This window comes from Rhinoraja longicauda, chromosome 24, assembly GCF_053455715.1.
Source record: "Rhinoraja longicauda isolate Sanriku21f chromosome 24, sRhiLon1.1, whole genome shotgun sequence".
Lineage (NCBI taxonomy): Eukaryota > Metazoa > Chordata > Chondrichthyes > Rajiformes > Arhynchobatidae > Rhinoraja > Rhinoraja longicauda.
Window position 1 is genome coordinate 31,336,438 of NC_135976.1, and position 25,052 is coordinate 31,361,489.

The window sequence follows — 25,052 nt, forward strand, 5'->3', positions numbered from 1 at the left end:
CGCAGTCCCCCGGGAGGCCTGTGGGGCGAGTCCGGCCTCACGGGGCGCGTATTGGTCTTCGGTCGGCGGCGTTGGCGGCGCGGTTGTCTGGCGGGTGGATCGGGTCGGCGCGGCTCCCCGGGGCACTCCCGCCTCCGCATGCGATTCAAGTCGAGTCTATTATCATTCGCACCAGTGCGGGGAGGTACAGGTACAAGGAGAGAGTCGAGAGTGTTCAATCGTCGGGTGTACCGAGAACGGAACGCAGTGGCGCCGCGGCAGAGTTTCCGCCTTGCTGAATGAATCGGTGCAATTCACCAGGGTGGCGAATCTGTGGAATTCTTTGCCACAGGAGGCTGTGGAGGCAAAGTCGACGGATATTTTTATAGCGGAGATTTGATAGATTCTTGATTGGTACGGGTGTCAGGGGTTTTTGGGGAGAAGGCAGGAGAATAGGGTTTAGGAGGGAGAGATAGTTCAGCCGTGATTGACAGGCGGAATAGACTTGATGGGTCGAATGGCGTCATTCTGCTCCCATCACTTATGATCTGCTGAGTTACTCCAACTTTTTGTGTCTGTCTATCTTTGCAGGCTGAGGGGCTGCAGCTTAACCCCCCCCCCCCATCTCCCTTAACCTGACAGCAGGCAAAACACTGTGCCCCGCTAGACGTGACAATAACCACCCTAAAACAAAGTTTGTTGTTTATGTGAAGCTGGAAATAAAAAGTTGGGGGCTGCGACCTCCGTGCAGTAGGGGGCGGCAGATCGGGTGGGCCGGAGCGACCTCCGGGCCGCTTGGGGGACGGTGCAGCGACCTCGGGAGCTGTGGTGCTGCGACCTCCGGGCGGCAGGGGGCAACGGAGACAGAGCTGCGCCGCGACCTCCGGGCGGCAGGGGGCGACGGAGAGAGAGCTGCACCGCGACCTCCGGGCGGCAGGGGGCGACGGAGAGAGAGCTGCCCCGCGACCTCCCGCCGCCGGGTGGCGCTGGACCTGGAGGACCAGCCGCTCCGCTCAGCCCGCGGCCGCCGTCCGCTCCATTCACGTTCCCGCCCGCCATCGACATCGTCGCCGCCGCCGCCATACCTTCTTGTGGGAGGCGGAGCCGCTCGCAGAGCCTCCGCCCGCCCGCCCGCCCGGCCTCCCTCCCTCCCTCTCTCCCCACCCATACCTCCCTCCCTCTTTCTCCCCCACCCCTCCCCCTCTCTCTCTCTCTCTCTCTCTCTTTCTCTCTCTCCGCGCACATAAGGCAGCGGCGGCCGGGCCTCTCGCCGCCCGCCCGCTCGCCCACCCGCCATGGAGACGGAGGTGCACGTCCCCAGCGGCGCGCCCGCCCTGCCCAAGCTCGCCGTGTACGTGGACGAGAACGACGTGGTACCCGGGGCGCTGCGGCTGGTGGCCGAGCTGCGGCCTCACTGGGACCGGCAGCGGGTCCGCACCAAGGTAATGGCGTCAACCCCCAGTCTCTCCCCCCCTTCCCTCTCCCCCCCCTTCCCTCTCCCCCCCTTCCCTCTCCCCCCTTCCCTCTCCCCCCCCTCTTCCCTTCCCCCCCCCCTCTTCCCTTCCCCCCCCTCTTCCTCCCTCTCCCTCTCCCCCCCTTCCTTCTCCACCACTTCCCTCTCCCCCCCATCCCTCTCCCCCCTTCCCTCTCCCCCCCTTCCCTCTCCCCCCTTCCCTCTCCCCCTCTTCCGTTTCCCCCTCACCCCTCTCCCTCTTCCCCCCCTCTCCCTCTTTCCCCCCTCTCCCTCTTCCCCCCTCTCCCTCTTCCCCCCGCTCCCTCTTCCCCTCTCCCTCCCCCTTCCCTCTCCCCCTTCCCTCTCCCCCATCTTGCCCCTCCCCCATCTTGCCTCTTCCCTCTGCCCCCCTCTCCCATCTTTCTCTCTTCCCTCCTTTCCCTCTTCCTACCTCTCCCCCTCTTCCTCCCTCTCCCTCTGCCCTCCCTCTTCCCCCCCATCCCTCTTCCCCCCTCCCTCTCCCCCCCTTCCCTCTCTTCTCCCTCTTCCCCCCCTCTCCCTCTTTCCTCCCCCCTTCCTTCTCCCCCCTTCCCTCTCCCCTCCCCTTCCCCCTCTTTCCTCTTCCCCCCCCCTCTTCCCTCTCCTCGCTGCCCCCTCTTCCCTCGGCCCCCCTCTCCCATCTTTCCCTCTTCCCTCCTTTCTCTCTTCTCCCCTCTCCCTCCCTCTTCTCTCCCTCTGCCCTCCCTCTTCCCCTCTCCCCCCTCCCTCCCTCTTCCCCCCTCCCTCCCTCTTCCCCCCTCCCCCCTCCCTCCCTCTTCCCCCCTCCCCCCTCCCTCCCTCTTCCCCCTCCCTCTTCTTCCCTCCCTCTTCCCTCCCTCCCTCTTCCCTCCCTCCCTCTTCCCTCCCTCCCTCTTCCCCCCCTCCCTCCCTCCCTCTTCCCCCCCTCCCTCCCTCCCTCTTCCCCCCCTCCCTCCCTCTTCCCCCCTCCCTCCTTCTTCCTCCCCTTCCCTCCCCTTCCCCCCTCCCTCTTCCCCCTCCCTCCCTCTTCCCCCCTCTTCCTCTTCCCTCTCCCCCCTTCCTTCTCCCCTCCTCCCTCTCTTCCCTCTCCCCCCCTCTTCCCTCTCTTCCCTCTCCTCCCTCTTCCCCCCTTTCCCTCTCCCCCTTCCCCCCTCTTTCCTCTTCCCCCCCTCGTCCCTCTCCCCGCTGCCCCCCCTTCCCTCTCCCCTCTTCCCCCCTCTCCCCCTCTTCCTCCCTCTTCTCTCCCTCTTCCCCCTCCCTCTTTCCCCCTCCCTCTTCCTCCTTATTCCCCCCTCTCCCTCTTCCCCCTCTCCCTCTACCCCCTCTCTTCCTCCCTCTTCCCCCTCTCCCTCTTCCCCCTCTCTTCCCCCCTCCCTCCCTCTTCCCCCCTCCCTCCCTCTTCCCCCTCCCTCCCCCTTCTCTTCCCTCCCTCTCCCCTCCCTCCCTCTTCCCCCCCCCCCTCCCTCTTCCCCCTCCCTCCCCCTTCCCCCCTCTCTCCCACCCTCTTCCCTCCCTCCCTCTTCCCTCCTCCCTCCCTCTTCCCCCCCTCCTTCCCTCCCTCTTCCTCCTCTCCCTTCCTCCCTCCCTCTTCCCCCTCCCTCTTCCCCCTCTTCCCTCCCTCCCCCTCTTCCCTCCCTCTTCCTCCCTCTCCCCCCTTCCTTCTCCCCCCTTCCCTCTCCCCCTCCTTCCCTCTCCCCTTCCCTCTTCCCCCTCTCCCTCTCCCCCCTTCCCTCTCCCCCTTCCCTCTCCCCTCTCTTCCCCCTTCCCCCCTCTTTCCTCTTCCCTCTGCCCCCCTCTCCCATCTTTCCCTCTTCCCTCCTTTCCCTCTTCCCCTCCCTCTGCCCCCCCCTCTCCCTCTTCCCCTCTCCCTCTTCCCCCCCTCCTTCTTCCCCCTCTCCCTCTTCCCCCCCTCCTTCTTCCCCCCTCCTTCTTCCCCCCTCCCTCTTCCCCCCTCCCTCCCTCTTCCCCCTCCCTCCCTCCCTCTTCCCCCCTCTTCCCCCCCTCCCTCTTCCCCCCCCTCCCTCCCTCTTCCTCCCTCCCCTCTTCCCCCCCTCCCTCCCTCTTCCCACTCCCCTCCCTCTTCCCCCTCCCTCTTCCCCCCTCCCTCCCTCTTCCCCCTCTCTCCCCCCTCCCTCTCCCCCCCTCCCTCCCTCTCCCCCCCTCCCTCCCTCTCCCCCTCCCTCCCTCTTCCCCCCTCCCTCTTCCCCCCTCCCTCTTCCCTCCCTCCCCTCTTCCCCCCCTCCCTCCCTCTTCCCCCCCCTCCCTCCCTCCCTCTTCCCCCCCTCCCTCCCTCCCTCTTCCCCCCCTCCCTCCCTCCCTCCCTCTTCCCCCCCCATCCCTCCCTCTTCCCCTCCTCCCTCCCTCTTCCCCTCTTCCCTCCCTCCCTCTTCCCCCCTCCCTCCCTCTTCCCCCCTCCCTCCCTCTTCCCCCCTCCCTCCCTCTTCCCCCCCATCCTCCCTCTTCACCCCCTCCCTCTTCCCCCCCTCCCTCCCCTCCCTCTTCCCCCCCTCCCTCCCTCCCTCTTCCCCCTCCTCCCTCCCTCCCTCTTCCCCCCCCTCCCTCCCTCTTCCCTCCCTCCCTCTTCCCCCCCTCCCTCCCTCTTCCCCCCCTCCCTCCCTCTTCCCCCTCCCTCCCTCTCCCCCTCCCTCCCTCTTCCCCCCTCCCTCTCTCCCTCTTCCCCCCTCCCTCTTCCCTCCCTCCCTCTTCCCCCCTCCCTCTTCCCTCCCTCCCTCTTCCCCCCCTCCCTCCCTCCTCCCTCTTCCCCCCCCTCCCTCCCTCTTCCCCCCCTCCCTCCCTCTTCCCCCCCCTCCCTCCCTCTTCCCCCCCCTCCCCTCCCTCTTCCCTCCCTCCCTCTTCCTCCCTCCCTCCCTCCCTCCCTCTTCCCCTCCTCCCTCCCTCCCTCTTCCCCCTCCCTCCCTCTTCCCCCCCTCCCTCCCTCTTCACCCCCCTCCCTCTTCCCCCCTCCCTCCCTCTTCTTTCCTCCCTCCCTCTTCCCTCCCTCCCTCTCCCTCCCTCCCCCCTCCCTCCTCCCTCCCTCTTTCCCCCCTCCCTCCCTCTTCCCCCCTCCCTCCGTCTTCCCCCCTCCCTCCCTCTTTCCTCCCTCTTCCCCCCTCTCCCTCTTCCCCTCCCTCTTCTCTCCCCTCTCCCCCCATCTCCCTCTTCCCCCCTCTCCCTCTTTTCTCCCCCCTCCCTCCCTCTTCCCCCCCTCCCTCCCTCTTCCCCCCTCCCTCCCTCTTCCCCCCCTCCCTCCCTCTTCCCCCCCTCCCTCCCTCTTCCCCCCCCCTCCCTCCCTCTTCCCCCCCCTCCCTCTTCCCCCCCTCCCTCTTCCCCCCCCTCCCTCCCTCTTCCCCCCCTCCCTCCCTCTTCCCCCCTCCCTCCCTCTTCCCCCCCTCTCTCCCTCTTCCGCCTCCCTCCCTCTTCCCCCTCTTCCCCCCTCCCTCCCTCTTCCCCCCCTCCCTCCCTCCCTCCCTCTTCCCCCCCTCCCTCCCTCTTCCCCCCCTCCCTCTTCCCCCCCTCCCTCCCTCTTCCCCCCCCCTCCCTCCCTCCCTCTTCTCCCCCCTCCCTCCCTCTTCCCCCCCTCCCTCCCTCCCTCTTCCCCCCCTCCCTCCCTCCCTCTTCCCCCCCTCCCTCCCTCCCTCCCTCTTCCCCCCCTCCCTCCCTCTTCCCCCCTCCCTCCCTCTTCCCCCCCTCCCTCCCTCTTCCCTCCCTCCCTCTTCCCCCCCTCCCTCCCTCTTCCCCCCCTCCCTCCCTCTTCCCCCCCTCCCTCCCTCTTCCCCCCCTCCCTCCCTCTTCCCCCCCTCCCTCCCTCTTCCCCCCCTCCCTCCCTCTTACTTCTTCTTCCCCCCCCTCCCTCCCTCTTCCCCCCCCTCCCTCCCTCTTCCCCCCCTCCCTCCCTCTTCCCCCCCTCCCTCCCTCTTCCCCCCTCCCTCCCTCTTCCCCCCTCCCTCCCTCTTCCCCCCTACCTCCCTCTTCCCCCCCTCCCTCCCTCTCCTCTTCCCCCCCTCCCTCCCTCTTCCCCCCCTCCCTCCCTCTTCCCCCCCCTCCCTCCCTCTTCCCCCCTCCCTCCCTCTTCCCCCCCTCCCTCCCTCTTCCCCCCCTCCCTCCCTCTTCCCCCCTCCCTCCCTCTTCCCCCCCTCCCTCCCTCTTCCCCCCCTCCCTCCCTCTTCCCCCCCTCCCTCCCTCTTCCCCCCCTCCCTCCCTCTTCCCCCCCCCCCTCCCTCCCTCTTCCCCCCCCCTCCCTCCCTCCCTCTTCCCCCCCTCCCTCCCTCCCTCCCTCTTCCCCCCCCTCCCTCCCTCTTCCCCCCCCCTCCCTCCCTCTTCCCCCCCCTCTTCCCCCCCTCCCTCCCTCTTCCCCCTCCCTCCCTCTTCCCCCTCCCTCCCTCTTCCCTTCCCTCTCCCTCCCTCCCTCTTCCCCCCCTCCCTCCCTCTTCCCCCCCTCCCTCCCTCTTCCCCCCCTCCCTCCCTCTTCCCCCCCTCCCTCCCTCTTCCCCCCCTCCCTCCCTCTTCCCCCCCTCCCTCCCTCTTCCCCCTCCCTCTTTCCTCCCTCCCTCTTTCCTCCCTCCCTCTTTCCTCCCTCCCTCTTTCCTCCCTCCTCCCTCCCTCTTTCCTCCCTCCCTCTTCCCCCCCTCCCTCCCTCTTCCCTCCCTCCCTCTTCCCTCCCTCTTCCCTCCCTTCCTCTTCCCTCCCTCCCTCTTCCCTCCCTCCCTCTTTCCCCCCCCCTCCCTCTTTCCTCCCTCTTTCCCCCCCTCTCCCTCTTCCCCTCCCTCTTCTCTCCCTCTCCTCTCCCTCTTCCCCTCATCTCCCACTTCCTCCCTCTTCCCCCCCTCTCCCTCTTTTCTCCCTCTTCCCCCCCCTCCCTCCCTCTTCCCCCCCTCCCTCCCTCTTCCCCCCCTCCCTCCCTCTTCCCCCCCTCCCTCCCTCTTCCCCCTCTCCCTCCCTCTTCCCCCCTCTCCCTCATCACGTTGCATCCCATTCTCTAACTCCCATTACATCTCACCCATACATCCGATCCCTTGTCTTAACCCCATTGCCCCTTTCCGACTCATCACAAGGCTGGAGCGATTGGGCTTGTATACAAAAGGCTGGAGCGATTGGGCTTGTATTCACTGGAATTTAGAAGGATGAGGGGGGATCTTATTGAAACATATAAGATAATTAGGGGATTGGACACATTAGAGGCAGGAAACATGTTCCCAATGTTGGGGGAGTCCAGAACAAGGGGCCACAGTTTAAGAATAAGGGGTAGGCCATTTAGAACGGAGATGAGGAAGAACTTTTTCAGTCAGAGAGTGGTGAAGGTGTGGAATTCTCTGCCTCAGAAGGCAGTGGAGGCCAGTTCGTTGGATGCTTTCAAGAGAGAGCTGGATAGAGCTCTTAAGGATAGCGGAGTGAGGGGGTATGGGGAGAAGGCAGGAACGGGGTACTGATTGAGAGTGATCAGTCATGATCGCATTGAATGGCGGTGCTAGCTCGAAGGGCTGAATGGCCTACTCCTGCACCTATTGTCTATTGTCTATTCCCATCCTAGACCTGAGTTTAACTCGTACTTTCCTCCAGCACATTGTGTTCTACATTTAACTTCCACTACCACGTTCTCTTCCACAAACCCCGTTCATGTTTCACCCCCATGTACCTCTTTCTTTCCCCCCCTGCCCCACCTGGACTCTTACCTATTTATTAAACCCCCCCCCCCCCCAACAATTCCTTCCTTTGGTTTCACAATATGCAACTCTTTAATCCTTTTGTCTCACAGCTATTTTCTTCATCTCTGGCCATCTTCCTACCATAAATAATCCCCCCTCGGCTGTGTTCACCTACTACCTGCCATGCTTTGTTCTTCCCCTCCTTACCTCCACATTTCTCCTTCCTCCCTCCCTCCCCCGCAATTAGTCTGTGGATGGGTCCTGTCCCGAAACGTCACCTATCCATGTTCGCCAAGGATGTGTGTCGGTGGGAAGTGCAGATGCTAGTTTACACCAAAGATAGACACAAAATGCTGGAGTAACTTAGCGGGTACAGGCAGCATCTCTGGGGGGAAGGAACGGGTGACGTTTCGGGTCGAGATCCGTTGTCAGATACTGCCTGACCTGCTGTGTTACATGGCACTTTGTGTCTTCATTACTAGTCTTTGCTGCCTCTCTCTACATGGGTCCCCAACACTGTACATTCCTTTCCACAGCTAACCCAATTACAGCCTCGTGTCTCTTAAAGCAGTGTTGCAATTTTGAGCTTTGAAAGGAGCTGACATTAGGAGAACAGTCAGGAGAAAAAACACAATTCTCAACAAATTTGTTTCAAGACTACATTTTCTTTTAATTTTCTAACTATTATTCATGGAGGGACTATAATGTGATAAATCTACTAAAGTGTATAATTATCAACAAAGTTTGGTTCATTGTTTAATATTTGGTCTCTGCATCGATTCTTATCCATTCTGTGTGACTCCTAAGTTCTTTTTTGACCACTTGCTGTGAATTGTTTTGAGCAGGCTAATCCAGGTTACTGATCCCGCATGGTCATTTTGCGTCCAGAATAGATGCTTAAGGCTTGCAGCTCCTTGTAGCTTCCTTGGTGCTAGTTCTTGATTGTCCTTGGTGCTCGTTCTTGTTAGGACTACTCTTGGAGAGTTTGTTTTACATTCTCATCCCAAGGACTTTGCAACTGCATGGTCCAAAAACTCTGTACCCATAATCAGGTGTGTTTTATTTCTACTGGGATATATTTCAATTGTTTCTCCATATTGTGCAGATTCTTTTTTTAAATTCATGTCCAACATGTAAATATTCTTGTAAATGACCCTTAATTTTCAGACTCTTTTATCGCCACAATTTCCTCTCTGGTATTTTTAGCCTTAATTGTATGTTTGTTGCCACTATTATTTTGCTTATTCACCTGGGCACACGTGCACATTTTCTGTAAGTGCGGACTGGTTATGCAACATATTGCATATCTAGTTTTAAAGTGGACATACCTTGAGCTCGATCAGTAGTAGCTGTGGACAAATGTGCTTTGAAGTGAAACGCTGTATGTCTTGGGAGGGATGGTGTAGGGCTTTTAAAGCTGGAGGTCAGGGGCAAAAGAGGAGGATGAAGCCGAGGAAGAATTTTGTAAACACGCAGTTAGGGAAGAAATAATTGACAGTTTAGAGAAGTTTATTGTAATCAAACTCGAGTTAATGTGGAGGAAGGAACTGCAGATGCTGGTTTAAACCGAAGATGGACATAAAATGTTGGAGTAACTCAGTGGGACAGGCAACATCTTTGGAGAGAAGGAATTGGTGATTTTTTCGGGTCGAGACCCTTTTTCCGACTGCTGTGTCTCGACCCGAAATGTCACCCATTCCTTCTCTCCAGAGATGCTGCCTGTCCTGCTGAGTTACTTCAGCATTTTGTGTCTATCTCGTTAATGTGGATTTATGTTAAGAAAATTATATTTGATACGTTTTCTAGATTGATATCCTCAGAGAACCAGCTGAGGGAATAGAGGGATGTCTTGCTGTAGTGCCCTTGTATATCCAAAAGATGTGTTCAAAGGTGCCACTGAAAAAGCTAGTGCACCTGGTGACAGTTTGTAGTATTTTTGCATGGATTAAAGACTGATTATCACAAGAGTCGGAATAAACGGAGCTCTTTCAGACTGGATGGCCATAACTAATGGCATTCCTCGACACTCATCTATCCATATTACTAACCCAAGGAGGGGCCGTGTGTTTGCTATCATGTTTACTGTTGACAGAAAATGGTGGGAGGGCAGTTTGCAGAGGGGATATTTGGACTCTACAATTGGGTATAGATGAGTGAGCGGGCAAAGTCGTGGCAAATAGAGTTCAATGAAGGATCAAGTGCATTTATGCCTTTCAATGGGAGGAATCTGGAAATAGTTTATCTAAGAGTGAGGCTGTAACTGGTTGAAATAAGGGCAGCCAGGTGATCTTATGTAAAATAGCTGGCATGCAGCTTATCAAAAGGCAAACGGTACACAGTATTGGCCTTTCTAGCTGGAGTTTGAAAACAACCATTGTTACAATTTTACAGGATATTGATGAGTAGTGTTCGGCCCACCTCTTTGAGAAAGGATGTGCTAACACTGGAGTCAGTCCAGAAGAGATTCACAAGACTAATTCCTGAGATGAGATGCTTGTCCTGTTGTGAATATGGCAGCACAAATGGCGGCACCTGCATGTGTAACATATGCAAAATGAATTTCAGTGTTCAGTTACACATGTGACAATAAAGCACCATTAACGATTGGATGACTAAAAAAAAAAAGATCTAAAGCATAGTTTGAAGCTTAAAATCTGAAACTTATAAGATTCAAAGGGGGCATCATGTTATGGTGTTTCCACTGGTAAAAGAGTCACAAAAGAGGAAAGGAGGCCATAATTTATTTTTGGTGTGAGTGTGCATCTTTGGAATTCTGTACTGCAGAGGATTGTGGGGGCTAGATCATGACAGGTATTTAGAGAGGAGGTGATTGATTATGTTTTTGAAAGATCATGGAATATAAAACGATGGGAAGGTGGCACAGAAGATGAGCTGGGGCCTGGAAAAGATCAGCGGTGGCGATAATATATTTGTGGGGAGGCTCGAAGGGAAGGCAGCCTGCTCTGCTCCTCCTGTTTACTGAAGAAGGGTCTTGACCCGAAACATCACCCATTCCTTCTCTCCAGAGATGCTGCCTGTCCCGCTGAGTTACTCCAGCATTTTGTGTCTACCTTCTATTTAAACCAGCATCTGCAGTTCTTCAGTACACCTCCTGTTTACGTGTTCTTACCCACATCCCAAAAACATGCAGGTTTGTAGGTAAATTGGTTTCTGCAAATTGTCCCTAGTGTGTAGGATCTAATTAGTGTATGAGTGATCGCTGGTCAATGTGAACTCAGCGGGCCAAAGGGTCTGTTTCCATGCTGTGTCTTTCTAAACTCTAGTCCGGATGTAGAGTGGCCTGCATGAGAAGCAGTTGGGGCACAATTTGGTGATGGTTTAGAAGTAAAATGGACACTGATTGTTGTCGTGCATGCAAAATTGGAAGACCATTTCTGGGTAAAAATGGTGGAAGTCAGCAAAACAATCTAACAATCTGCTTGAGTTTCTGGTAGACAACATGGAAAGGAATGGGGCTTTTCGCAAAGTTCAGAGAGCACAGAGTTAATGCTAATTATATTCAGTGGTGTTCTGTGGGTGGAAATTCAGCTCGCCCTGTCAGATGTTGGTCTGATAATTCCACCAATGGTGGGAGGAATTTATGGCATGCACTGGGAAACTGTATGTGGCCTCCTCTACATGGGAGAAGCCAAGGTTAGCTTGGCTGATCATTTCCAGAGCTCTACAAGAGTGATGCCGAGGTTCTGGTTGTCTGCCATTTTAATTCACGGCCCCATTCCCGCTCTCATTTCAACCTGTGGCCCCCTGCACTGTTGCAACGATGTATGCTTCAGGAAAAACACTTCATCTTTTGTCTCGGCATGTTGCAGCCCACACGACGTAATATTGAATTATTCAACCTCTGATAACTTTCTCTGTGTATTAGAGTTAGTCGCGTGCTTGCCATTCCACTGCTTCGTTTGTATATTCTCAGCACACCCTGTAGGCCAGACTATACAGCATCCGATTTGTACCAGCATCTGCAGTTATTTTCTTATACTATACAGCATCACGACTTAACAACATTAGAAACACGTCACACTGACAAAGGAGCTCTACTGTGCGTTCAGTGGCTCCATTATTTCAATTTTTTACAGATGCTACCTTTGTTTCCACCTCTCTAACCTCCTCAGAGTACTGAGACTAGTTGTTTTTCACTCTTCAAAAGATGTTTCCAGTAGTGGGAGAGTCTAGGCCCTGAGGGCACAGCTTCAGAATAAAGGGATGTACCTGAATAATGGAGGAATTTCTTTAGCTGGAGAGTGGTGAATTTGTGGAATTCATTGCCATAGGCGGTGGTGGAGGCCAAGTCATTGGGAAATTTTAAAGTGGAGATTGACTGGTTCTCGATTAGCAAAGGCATCAAAGATTAGGGGGAGTAGGCAGGGGAATGGGGTTGAGAGGGAAAAATAGATAAGCCGTGATCAAATGGTGGCGCTGACTCGATGGGCCCAATGCTCCAATGTATTATGGTGAAGGGTCTTCGACCTGGAACGTTAATTGGTTCAATTTCAAGTTTACTGTCATATGCACGAGTATTATAAGAAAATAACTGCAGATGCTGGTACAAATCGAAGGTATTTATTCACAAAATGCTGGAGTAACTCAGCAGGTCAGGCAGCATCTCGGGAGAGAAGGAATGGGCGACATTTCGGGTCGAGACCCTTCAGACTGCACGAGTATGGTGAGGTACAGGTACAATGAAAAATCTTAGGCACAGAGAGTTGGACAAAACACAAAACTAAATTTTATATAAATTATATATAAATTACATACAAAATTCCAAAAGAAGGTGTATGCAAAAGCAAACCAAGACGTTAGTGCAAAAACCTGATATAAAAATTCATGTCCATGGAAGTGCAAGAGTGCATGGTAGCGTTCCATTGCTGCGGTTGGATTGGGGTTATGTAAATTGGTTCAGGAACCTGATGGTTGTAGGAAAATAGCTGTTTCTGAACCTGGTGGTGTGTGACTTCAGGCTTCTGTACCTCCTGCCCAACAGTAGCAGTGAGGAGAGGATTTAGCCTGAATAATGGGGATCCTTGATGGTAAGTGCTGCCTTTTTGAGGGAGCAGCATATCATATGGATGCTTTTGATGCAGGAAGGGCTGTGTCCGTGATGGACTGGGCTGAGTCCACCACACTCTGCTGCCTCTTGCATTGCTGTGATTTGGAATTGCCATGTCTGTCTGTGATGCGACCAGACAGGATACATTCTACAGTACATCTGCAAAACTTTGGAATATTTGGAGACATATTGAATCTCTTTAAACTTCTAAGAAAGTAGAGGAATATGTGGGAAGGAACTGCAGATGCTGGTTTAAACTGCACATAGACACAAAAAGCTGGCGTAACTCACGGGGCAGGCAGCATTTCTGGAGAGAAGGAATCGGTGACGTTTCGGGTTGAGGCCTTTCAGACTTCTAAAGAAGGATCTTGACCTGAAACATCTCCCATTCCTTCTCTCCAGAGATGCTGACTGTCCGCTGAGTTACTCTAGCTTTTTGTCTATCTGCAGTTTAAACCAGTTTAAGAAAGTGGAGGCACTGGTGTGCCACCTGTGTGACTGCATCTGGCGCTGGAAAGTTCACCTGAGATGCGAATACCCTGAAATCTGAAGCTGCTAATTCTGTCCACCACCAATCCATGAATTTAAAAACTGGCATCTGGTCTTCTGACGTCCCTTTCTGAATTCAGTTGCTTGGTGTTGTTGACATTCAGCGAGTGGTGGTTTATATGGCACCACTCAACCATGAGTTCTATCTCTCCTCTGTACTCTGACTCATCACCATCCGTGATCGGCCAACCACAGTGGTGCTGTCAGCAAGTTTATAGTTGCCATTGGTACTGCGCTAATCATTAGAGTTGATGCAAGTGCTACTGGATGGGAGTCATTGAGGCAGGCTCTTGCAGTACTCTTATGGGCAGGCATACTGTGGAAAATATATTGTAACCATATTATGGCCTGGTTTGATCACTCGAACGTCCAGGAATGACAAAGGCTACAGAAAGTGGTAAGTTACCACTTATGCCATCCAGTTCCTCATTGTGGGAGGTTTTGGCATGCAGGCCCTGCCACAGCATGTCGACATCTCCCCCCGACTATAGGATAGCTTGAAATTGTCGCTTGGTCCTCTTGGTGTCATTGAAACTTTCCGAATAATGAAAGGCCTAGATAAAGTGGATGTGGAAAGGATGTTTCCAGTAGTGGGAGAGTCTAGGACCAGAGGGCACATCCTCAGAATAAAATGACATAGCTTCAATACAATACAATATATCTTTATTATCATTGTACAGGGGTACAACGAGATTGGGAATGCGCCTCCCATACGATGCAATAAATTATTTAGCTAGTCAGTATTAAATTTCTTTAGCCAGAGGGTGGCAAATCTATGGAATTCATTGCCACAGACGGCAGTGGAAGCAAAGTCATTGGGTATTTTAAAAGTGTAGATTGATAGATTCTTGATTTGGAAGGGTGTCGAAGGTTACAGTGCGTAAACAGGAGAATGAGGTTGAAGGGGAAAAATAGATCAGCTATGCTTGAATGTCGGAGCAGACTCGAAGGACCGAATGGCCTAACTCTGCTACTATGTCTTGTTGTCTTATTGTTATGTGGATTGTCGTACCATTTGGATTCCATGATTGTGAATTATGAAAATGTTCTGAAGGCTTATAAATGGCAGTTAATCCTCTGGATAGGATCTTTTCTGCATTAGAGAAACAAAATGAAGGTTGGGTGACTTCTGTAGAACACCCTTCAGTCTTCAATGTTGGATTGATTTTCCAGGTGCCTGTTACTTTTAAACTCAGTAACACTCTCACTCTACTGTATCCTCAGTCCCATTTTACTTTTAAATAAAGCCTAATGCAAGCACGAGAAGTACCATCTCACCTGTCTTGTCATGTTATTACCCTTGGGTATTGCACAAAATGCTGGAGTAACTCAGCAGGTCAGGCAGCATCTCAGGAGAGAAGGAATGGGTGATGTTTCGGGTCGAGGCCCTTCTTCAGACTGATTACCCTTGGGGCTCAATATTACATTTGACAATTTTGCATTCTGTCAGAACTGTCCCATTTATATGTTTGCACGAGAATATGGTGGGAACTCACCTGGTTGGGATGGCGGGGAGAAGGGTGAGCTTATAGGGTTCATGGCCAGTATAGATTTGGATATCATCGGCCTGAGCATTTAACACTGTTTCTCTTTCCGTAGATGTTGCTTGGCTCCAACTTTTTATGGTTTTGTTTTGGGATTCCAGCAACTGCATGTTTTTGTTTTTCAGTCCTTGGCCAATTCTGATGTGCTAAAGGGTTTCTCTTCCCCCTTATCCTTTCGGACAATCTCGTTGCCATTGACAAGTCTTGGGCACCTTTTAATCAGTAACAATCTGTGTTTTCTTCTCTTCATTTCCACCCTATCACAGGTACTTGCTTTGTTCTACCACTTCTCTGTATATTTAATAGATAGAATTATAGATCGCTGGAAAAGTCAGAGACGCAAGAGACTGCAAATGCTGGATTCTTGAGCAAAAGATACTGCCTGACCCGCTGACTTACTCCAGCATTTTGTGATACCTTCGATTTGTACCAGCATCTGCAGTTATTTTCCTACATCATTTTGAAGTAAGCTTCCGTGTATGTGAGAAAATGCCTCCGTCCGATGTAGAGTCCTACCAATAGCTAGAAGCACTTTGAGCAATCGTGCATTCGGAAATTGAGACTGGATTTGGTTCCCTGAGCCCCTCATTCAATCTTCAACTAGGACTCTGGCTGAACCCTACTAATGCACTGAAACCCCATCCTGGAGAAAAATTAATGTCTAGTGAATGACTAATTCAGCCTTAAGTGACCTTACACCAACTTTTATAGTTCATGCGTGAATGCAAACGCTTTCACAGTTGAGCAGAAATCATATTTTGTATTTAACGTGGCAGCATGAACTCATTTTGAAATATTTACAAAGGCGGCACAACATCTTTGTCGTTTTTCCCAAGAAGGGAAGTTTCGTCGCCAAACTAAACGCGGTAAATTGTTTTTAAATCAAGTTCCGGGTGTACCATCAGTGGGTATCTTAGCATTGGGCAAAGGCCAGATGGGAGTTGTACACTGTAGACCGTTTAAGGATGCTTAACAATAATTTATTGCTATTATTTGCACATGACCCATTGGCATACAATGGCTCTGTCAGGTGGACCAAGTGCAGAATAATGTTTCCTGTGCACTGCTCGACAATGTACCATCTCTTTCTATGTCACTAAACTTATCTACTATATCCCCTTCTTATCTGTGTAGGAAGGATCTGCAGATGCTGGTTTATACTGAAGATAGACACAATGCTGGAGAAACTCAGCGAGCCAGGCAGCATCTCTGGAGGGAGAGAATTCCTTCCATTCCTTCTCTCCTGTTGCCTGTTGCTCCAACATTTTGCGCCATTCTTATCTGTTATGGGTTTTCACAGTGGGCCCATCTAGTTGCAATTGTTTAGCTGATCAGGGTGAAGCTAATTAGAGCCCTCTCAATCAAGATTCTTGATTAGTACGGGTGTCAGGGATTGCTGGGAGATGGCAGGAGAATGGGGTTAGGAAGGTGAGATGGATCAGCCATGATTGTTTGCGGGAGTAGACTTGATGGGCAAAATGGCCTAATTCTGCTCCGATCACTTATGATCTTATGACGTTTCATCATAACGGATGCCTGTTACTGAGATGAATTTGTGAAGCACGTGTTTATGTCGCAATGCGCTCTCCTGGCAAAGTTGCCCTTATTTTATAGGGAGAGGTTGAAGTAGTTTCCCTTCTCTGTTCTATAAACTGTTCCTGAGTAAGTTGGCTTTTGCTTGCTGTACATGGACTCATACAAGTCATATGCACTTGGTTTGGCAGTTGGTGCAGTGTTGTCAATCTGCCTTCAATTAGTGTTATGGTATCATTGTCCAGTATGTCTGTTAACTTTCCAGTCAAGCAGGGTGTTGGAGGGGTGAGACATAGCAGGTGGTTTCTTTGCAAGTTAATGTCAGTGCGGTACTATAGACCAAGCCAGCTAGTTCCACCGAGATGGGAATTAAATTGAGGTTTCCTTTGATTTATTGAAGATAATTAAATGAAACTCTTGGATTGCATCCCTATTGCAGAAATAGAGGAGGCCTCTCTTAATGGGCAAAGGAATTTAGAGGAATCTTGTTTTGTATATAGTTCAGTAGTTTCAAGCATTCTTGGCTTCGCTTAGAGATACAGTACAGAAACGGGCCCTTTGGGTCTGAGTCCTTGCCAGACAGCGATCACCCTGTATTCTAGTGCTATCCTATACTCTAGGGACAACTTACAACTCTTACCAAAGCCAATTGATCTACAAACCTGCACGTCTTTGGGGTGTAGGAGGAAACTGGAGCACCCGGAGAAATCCCACGCAAGTTAGGGGAATAACGTACAAGCTCTGCACAGACCGCACCCGTAATCAGGATCGATCCCGGGTGGGTCTCTGGCGCTGTAAGATAGCAACTCTACTCTTACGCCACAGTTCCACCATTGACGTCTGTTTTTTTGGGGATCTGGCTGCGAATGCAGAATGGGCTTAAACTCCACACCCAACGGTTCCAATTCTTTTAACTTCTCACTCTAACCTGCAGGCTTGGAACCGTTGGGTGTGGAGTTTAAGCCCATTCTGCATTCGCAGCCAGATCCCCAAAGGGCAAGAGAAGCACTAATCTTGTCTTTTAGATTGAAGGTATTAAGGAAAGAATTCCCTCAATTTTTAGTGGCCCAGAGATAGACACAAAATGCTGGAGTAAACTCAGTGGGACAGGCAGGATCTCTGGAGAGAAGGAATGGGAGACATTTCGGATCGAGATGTCTGAAGAAGGGTCTCGACCTGAAACGTCACCCATTCATTCTCTAGAGATGCTGCCTATCCCGCAGAGTTACTCCAGCTTTTTGTGTCAATCTTTGGTTTAAACCAGCATCTGCAGTTCCTTCCTACACATGGAGTGTCCCAGAAATTGATTCTATTGTTTGTTGCCATGTCAAGAGCAAAATGTCCCATGCAATGTCATAAAATGTGGCATTGAACTGTCTTAAAAGTTTAAAAACTGAAGAGCAGTTTGCAGAGGGAATTATAGAGCTTGGTCTCAGCAGGTGACCATATAGTCACTGGTAGCAGCGACCATCAAAGGATCCAATGTAAAGCTGGAAAGGATTAGTTGAGTGTGTAGGAAGGAACTGCAGAAGGTGGCTTACACCGAAGGTGGACACAAAACTTTGCAATAACTCAGTAACTCGGGCAGCATTACTGGAGAAAAGGAATAGGTAATGTTTCGGGTCGAGACCCTTCTTTAGACTGAAGAAGGGTCTCGACCCGAAACTTCACCTATTCAGCCCTTCATACAGCTTAAATTTCTGCAAAATGAATAATTGCAAGGAGAAATTTGAATTGAAGGCTGGAAAATATATTTTGTGAGGGAGTTCACATTGTCAAGGTAATGCAGCTCGAATCGCCAGAGCAGAGTTGGTAGCTTCACATGGAACTTGGATAAGGCTGCAGTAAGGCTACAAGGGTGTGGAAGGATTTGCCAAATCGTGGTTAAGTCATTGTGCCAGGAGCGTTGGAAAGCTGTAGTTGCTAGTTAATGCTGACTATGCCAATGCAATGCATGCCCTGAGAATGAACTTGGATGAAGTGCAAGCCAAACTTGCTGCAGGACAGAATGTGGCTGGTGGAGTTTGGACAGAGTGTCAACGTGAATAAACGTTATTCACGTTATTCTCTTTATCATATTTCTGTACACTGTGGATGGCTTGATTGTAATCATGTATTGTCTTTCCGCTGACTGGTTAGTACGTAGCAAAAGCTTTTCACTGTGCCTCGACACACGTGACAATAAACTAAATTCATAACGTCAGATAACATGGAAGTAGTTTTGATCATGTCAAAGTAAGGTGATGTTCTCTCTAATTACTGAGTGTCATGTCATAATCGTACAGCGTGGAAATAGGCCCTTCGGTCCAACTTGTCCACACCGACCAACATGTCCCATCTGCACTAGTCCCACCTGCCTGCATTTGCCCCATATCCCTCTAGACCTGTTGTATCTATGTATATGTCTAAATGTTTCATAAATGTTGTGATAGTCCCTGCCTTAGGTATCTCCTCTCGCAGCTTGTTCCTTACACCCACCACCCTTTGTGTGAAAAAATTGTCCCTTGGGTTCCTATTAAATGCTATGAGGTTGCAGGGTGACTTGGACAGGTTGTGTGAGTGGGCGGATGCATGGCAGATGCAGTTTAATGTGGATAAGTGTGATGTTATAATAGGAAGGCAGATTATTATCTGAATGGTGTCGTTAGGGAAAGGGGATGTACACCGAGATCTGGGTGTCCTAGTGCATCAGTCACTGAAAGGAAGCATGCAGGTACAGCAGGCAGTGAAGAAAGCCAATGGAATGTTGGCCTTCATAGCAAGAGCAGTTGAGTATAGGAGCAAAGAGGTCCTTCTGCAGTTGTACAGGGCCCTGGTGAGACCACACCTGTGTGCAGTTTTGGTCTCAAAATGTGAGGAAGGATATTCTTGCTATTGAGGGCATGCAGCATAGGTTTACTAGGTTAATTCCTGGAATGACGGGACTATCATATGTTGAAAGACTGGAGCGACTAGGCTTGTATACACTTGAATTTAGAAGGATGAGAGGGGATCTTATCGAAACATAAGATTATTAAGGGGTTGGACACGTTAGAGGCAGGAAACATGTTCCCAATGTTGGGGGAGTCCAGAACCAGGGGCCATAGTTTAAGAATAAGGGGAATCAGCACACATTGCCTGGAACCTCTAACTGCTGATTCACCTCGTAGCCAACTGATAAGGCAACCTTACTGACTCTCCAAGTTCCTCCCATCTGCAGTACTTTCATAGCGCAGCGCCTAGGTTTTGGGTTTGATCCCGACCTCTGGTGGTATTTGTGTGGTGTTTGCATGTTCTCCCTGTGATTGCGTGGGTTTCCTCAGGGTGCTCTGGTTTCCTCCCACGTCTCAAAGACATACAGACTTGTAGGTTAATTAGCCTCTGTAAATTGCTCTGAATGTGTAGGGACTGGATGTGAAAGTGGGATAGCATAGATCTAGCTTGTGAACATGTGATCAATGGTTGGAATGTACCTGGTGGGCCAAAGGGCCTGTTTCCAAGCCGTATCTCTAAACTAGAATATTTTTTTTTACTGCTCTGGTTTATGTTTATTTCAGTTGATGACAGTTTGGCAATAATTCTAGAAATCCTCAAGTTCCAGAATAGTTCCAGAGGTCTGGTGACTGCGGGTAATTACTTTGCAAAGAGTTGCGGTGAATGATCTAATTTTATAAAAAGGAGTAATTAACAACTCGATGCAGGGTTTTGAAAGCCATCCAGATAGTCTGGGACTGGACTGACCAGGTATCCCAGACAAGATTGTACTTTGTTTTAAAAAGGTTGATGAACCATGTTTTTTGACACTGTGGTTGGCCAGCTTTCATTCTCCATTCCACCGCAGTCTACACAAGCTGCTTTCAAATAAACCATATGATCACCAGCTTTGTTGGATTTTTAATACTCTGGGGTTTTAAAAAAAAAGTATTCAGTCACTGATTCAGTGCACTTTCATCGACTAAATATAATATTAATTGGACGACACGGTGACACAGCGGTAGAGTTGCTGCCTTACCGCGCAAGAGACCCAGGTTCGATCCAGACCGTGGGTGCTGTCTACGGAGTTTATATGTTCTCCTCGTGACCACGTGAGTTTTGTCCGGGTGCTCTGGTTTCCTCCCACATTCCAAAGACGTGCAGGTTTGTAGGTTAATTGGCTTGGTATCAATTTATATTGTCCCCAGTGCGTGAAGGATAGTCTTAATGTTCGGGGATCACTGGTTGATGCGGACTCGGTGGGTCAAAGGGCTGTACCTCTAAATTAAACTAATGGCAAAATCCAGGTTTTCTCCTGGAAAAGCCTATGCACTCATTGGATAAGCTTTAGGTTAGAATAGCTTGGAGTACTACCGTGCCCTGGTTAACAATTATCAATTTTCTGATGGGGAATTGATGCACATCAGACTAATGTGCGGGACAAGCTTTTTTTTTGCACAGTGGTGGGTTCCAGGGATAGTGGTGGAGGCAGATACAACGGTGGCATTTAAGAGGCTTTTTTAGAGGCACGTGAATATGCAGAAAAGGAAGAATATGGATCACATGCAGGCAGAGGAGATTATTTTAATTTGGCATTGTGTTCATCACGACACTGTTGGCCGATGGGACTGTTCCTGTGTTGTACTGGTCGATGTTCTAGGTTGATATACCTTGCAAGATTTTGGGTTTAAATGTCTTGTTAACACTCAAGGGACAGTCAAGTTGAATTGTAAGGTTTTACCAAGGAGCATGTGTCCACAAAAGTAAATGTTGACCTTGAGTACTATAGATCAAAGTCAGTGTCATGTGAATTACATTTGGAAATCAATGCGTGTAAACTTTAGACTTTCCTTTACTTTAGACTTTAGAGATACGGCATAGAAACTGGCCCTTCGACCCACCAAGTCTGCGCCAATGAGTGATCACCCCGTACACTAGTACTATCCTAATGTACTGGGATACATTAGGATATCCTAGTGTATCCTACAAAGGCAATTTACAATTTCTAGCAGCCAATTAGCCTACAATCCTGTACATCTTTGGAGTGTGGGAGGAAACCGCAGCACCCGGAGAAAACCCATGCCGTCGCAGGGAGGACGTGCAGACTCTGTACATACAGCACCCGTAGTCAGGGTCAAACCCTGGTCTCTGCCGCTGTGAGGCAGTATCTCTACTGCTGCGCCACCAAGTCGCCCAGCGTAAAGTTTAGATTAAAAAGCTAAAACATTCTACTCACGTGAGCTAAGTCTATGTTTGTCGTGAAGTTTAGGTGCCATCTACCTAGCTGATGGTACAATGCTGCTCCGGTATCTGTGACTAACTGTTATGTTTCTTGCAGTTATTTACAGATGGAATTACAAACAAACTGGTTGGCTGCTTTGTGGGGAACAATATGGAAGATGTTGTCCTGGTCAGAGTTTACGGGAACAAGACTGAGCTGTTTGTGGATCGTGACAATGAACTGAAGAGTTTCCAGGTCCTGCATGCCAACGGCTGTGCTCCAAAGCTCTACTGCACATTCCAGAATGGGCTCTGCTACGAGTTCATGCACGGAATCGCTCTCGGTCCGCAGCATGTGCGAGAGACAGCCCTGTTCAGGTACCAAGCCTTAATCCTATTGTTACCTTTAAAGATCAATTGGCATTGCTTAGTGGACCACACAAAGAGCCTTTGTGCACTTTTTCATTTTGGTTGTGATCCAGACCAGATAATATGACCGTATCATGGAGTCAGAGAATCATGCAGCGTGGAAACAGGCCCTTTGGCCTAACTTGCCCACACCCACCAATATGTCCCATCTACACGAGTCCCACCTGCTGCGTTTGCCCCATATCCCTCTAAACCTGTCCTATCCATGTACCTGCCTAGTTGTTTCTTAAAAGTTGCAATAGTCCCAGCCTCGACTACCTACTGTGGCAGCTCTTTCCATACACCCACCACCCTTTGTGTGAAAACGTTACCCCTCGGATTCCTATTAAATCTTTCCCCCTTCACCTTAAGCCCATGACCTCTTGTTCTTGGTTCCCCTACTCTGGGCAAGGAACTCTGTGCGTCTACCCGACCTATTCCTCTCATGATTTTCTATCCTTTCTGTTTTGGACGGAGGAGGAGGAACTGCGTGCTGGAAATCCTGAGACGAGTTTGCAGATTTTTAATGGTACATTGCTGAAAAGAAGACCGAACTGCACTTGACTGCAATCAGTAGCATTGTAATGTAGAAGTGAAAAGCAAACAAATCTTTGGCAAGTGACGAGCACATTGTACAGGGATAAACCCACTGAATCTCATTCTCACGTTAACATTCACTGCTCTAACTTTAAAAATGTAGGGACCATTTCCTGAAGATTTGCCTTTGGGAATTGTTTCCTGGTGCTGTTCATTATTCTAAACTGGAAGAGATATTTCAGAGCTAATTGAAGTGTTTGATGACATTAGTGATTTACATCGGGGCGGTACGGTGGCGCAGCAGTAGAGTTGCTGCCATGCAGCACTGGAGACCCGGGTTCGATCCCGACTATGGGTGCTGTCTGTACGGAGTTTGTACGTTCTCCCCGTGACCTGCGTGGGTTTTCTCCGAGATCTTCGGTTTCCTCCCACACTCCTAAGACGTACAGGTTTGTAGGTTAATTGGCTTGGTGTAAATGTAAAAAATGCCCCTAGTGTGTGTAGGATAGTGTTAGTGTGCGGGGATTGCTGGTCGGCACGGACCCGGTGGGCCGAAGGGCCTGTTTCCGTGCTGCATCTCTAAACTAAAACTAAACATCCATCAAATTTAATTGGATTGGCAGATATTTGAATGGGCAGGTTTAATCTTATTTAAGTGTGAATTTCAGTTTGGAAACCTTTCACGAACACTGCTTAGTTTGAGTTTTGTTTATCGTCACGTATAGAAACATAGAAAATAGGTGCAGGAGTAGGCCATTCGGCCCTTCGAGCCTGCACCGCCATTCAATATGATCATGGCTGATCGTCCAACTCAGTATCCCGAACCTGCCTTCTCTCCCTCTCCATACCCCCTGATCCCTTTAGCCACAAGGGCCACATCTAACTCCCTCTTAAATATAACCAATGAACTGGCCTCAACTACCTATTATACCGATTATACAGTGAAAAGCTTAGCCATTCCCGTTTGAGCTGAAAATGTTAATGGCTGGAAATAAATCTTATGCTGTTCACCTGAATTTCCACTAGCTGTTACTGACAAATCTTCCCATTGGTAGCAGTCAAATGGCTTTGTGTTTAGCATGTTCACATTGTCCATGTTTTTAACTGGAAACGACCACCCATTCTGTTGGAAAGAATAGACATAAGATGCTGGAGCAACTCTGTGGGTCAAGCAGCATTTCTGGCGAACATGGATAGGTGACATTTTGGGTCGGGGACCTTCTTCAGACCTATATTACATTTAATTGTATTACATTGAATACGTTCTATTAGCTTGTTTGTGATCCTGATTGTAATGTTGGATGTTTGCACCTTCCAATTGAAGATAATCAGTGCAAATACAACCCTTTTTGATCTACTTTGTCCATGCTACTTCTACTTCCACCACGTGATCCATAACCCTTTCATAGTCTGGTGTTTTTGGCACTCGCCTAAACAGCAAAATGTTTTGAGATTACCTGCCTCTGTCCCTCCCCCCCCCCCCCCCCCCTGCCCCCCATCAGGTAGTGTAATCCAGATTCCAGTCATCTTCCAGTTGAAAATGATGCAAATCACATCTAAACCCCCTGTCGCTTGCCTTTTAAATCCATACCCATGGATGTAGACGCTTAAAGCAAAAAGTTGATGCCCCTTATAATTTTATGTGGCTCATTATCAATCTTTGATATTTAAATTTTAATTTGAATTGCTTTTGGAGAGTGTGGTCCAAATATTGTCTTTGCTTGCTGGGGATGCATTATATAATCTAATTTATTTGGCATTTTGATATGATTCATTCTTTCCACTTGTATAACTTTTTTTGCTTGGGGTTATTTGCTTGAACGGTAAATTGGGTAACAGCTGGCGCGTTGCTTGTCACCAAGAGTCACACAATGAAGGGTGGTCATAAAAATGGGCATCTGAGTGGATGGTGTAACGAGTGTGACAAATTACAATCGATTTTCAAATGAATTATCATTTTATAAAGTAAAATGTCAATGTGAAAAATGTACAGCCATGTGATTTCTGTATTTTTAGGCCTGTATTTATAATACATGACACTCAAATCCCGAGGCACCACATCAGATATTGTCAGTTTGAGAAACTTGCCTTTCTTTGTGCTCTGCTTTTCACTATCTCTACTGCACCACTGCTGGCAAGGCACACATCTCGTCTAGTTTCCCACTTGGTTTTAAACACTGGCACAGAAGGGCGACGTGGGGTGGAGTGGTAGAATTGCTGCCCTACAGCGCCAGAGTGCCCGGTTCGATCCTGACCATGGGTGCTTGTCTGTACGAAGTTTGTACGTTCTCCTCGTGACCTGTGTGGGTTTTCTCCAGTTGCTCCGGTTTCCTCCCACACTCTAAAGACATTCATGTTTGTAGGTTAATTGGCTTGGTGTAAATGTTTCAGAAGGCAGAAAAATCCTTGCAATAGGATGGCCTCTGAAACCTCCCTCCGTGGCACTGTAACTTGCAAAGTGGCATGGCTGATGGAGCTGATGCCTCACAGATCCCACCTTTGGGTGCTGTTTGTGTAGAATTTGTATGTTCACCCTGTGACCACGTGTATTTCCACCGGCTTCCCACATCCTGAAGGCGTGAGGGTTTGTAAGTCAATTGGCCTCTGTAAATTGCCCCCAGGGTGTAGAGAATTACTATGAACAAATCACCAATGGTCGGCCTTGACTTAGTGGGCCGAAGGGCATGTTTCCATGCCGTATGCTTCAACTAACGAATTCAATAATTTTCTTTAGAAGACTAAGCTGGCTTTTGCAAGCATGCCCAAAACTAAGAGGTCTCTAAACTTCCTTGCTCCCTTCTGGGTCATGATGTCAGTGCATTCTCCTATGGCTAGGAGAATGCTTTTCTTTGTACACCGAGCACTCCATTGCCCTATCTTGTGGTGACATGGTCCTCGAGGGTTTTCTTTTTATTTCATCATTTTACTGCTTTTCACATCAATTAAAGGTCGTGGTTCCACTTTGATTTGTGCTTAGAGGTTTTGTCACAAGATCTCCTGCCTCCAATGTCCATGTTCCATTAGTCTTTGCTCATCTCAAATATTTTTATAACTAGGTGTAATAACTTTTAGACTTTAGACATTAGAGATGCAGCATGGGAACATGGCTTTCTGCCCACCGACCGATGATCACGCCTGTACACTATAAC

At 50.1% G+C, this 25,052-nt stretch overlaps 1 protein-coding gene across 4 annotated transcripts in view; it reads left to right on the forward strand.

Annotated features, from left to right (window-relative positions):
• The first annotated feature begins 978 nt into the window (after positions 1-978).
• LOC144605575 (ethanolamine kinase 1-like) overlaps positions 979-25,052 on the forward strand; it is a 63,228-nt gene continuing 39,154 nt past the window's right edge. For 3 of the 4 annotated variants that reach the window (XR_013548865.1, XM_078420989.1, XM_078420990.1), the window contains exons 1-2: positions 980-1,421; positions 21,077-21,336. Coding sequence is in view for 3 of the 4 variants with exons in the window: in XM_078420989.1 (XP_078277115.1) it covers positions 1,275-1,421; positions 21,077-21,336 (407 nt within the window). In the remaining variant the exon portion in view is untranslated. Of the gene's footprint in view, positions 1,422-21,076; positions 21,337-25,052 lie in introns of all 4 variants that reach the window. The other variant, XM_078420992.1, reaches the window with a different exon arrangement.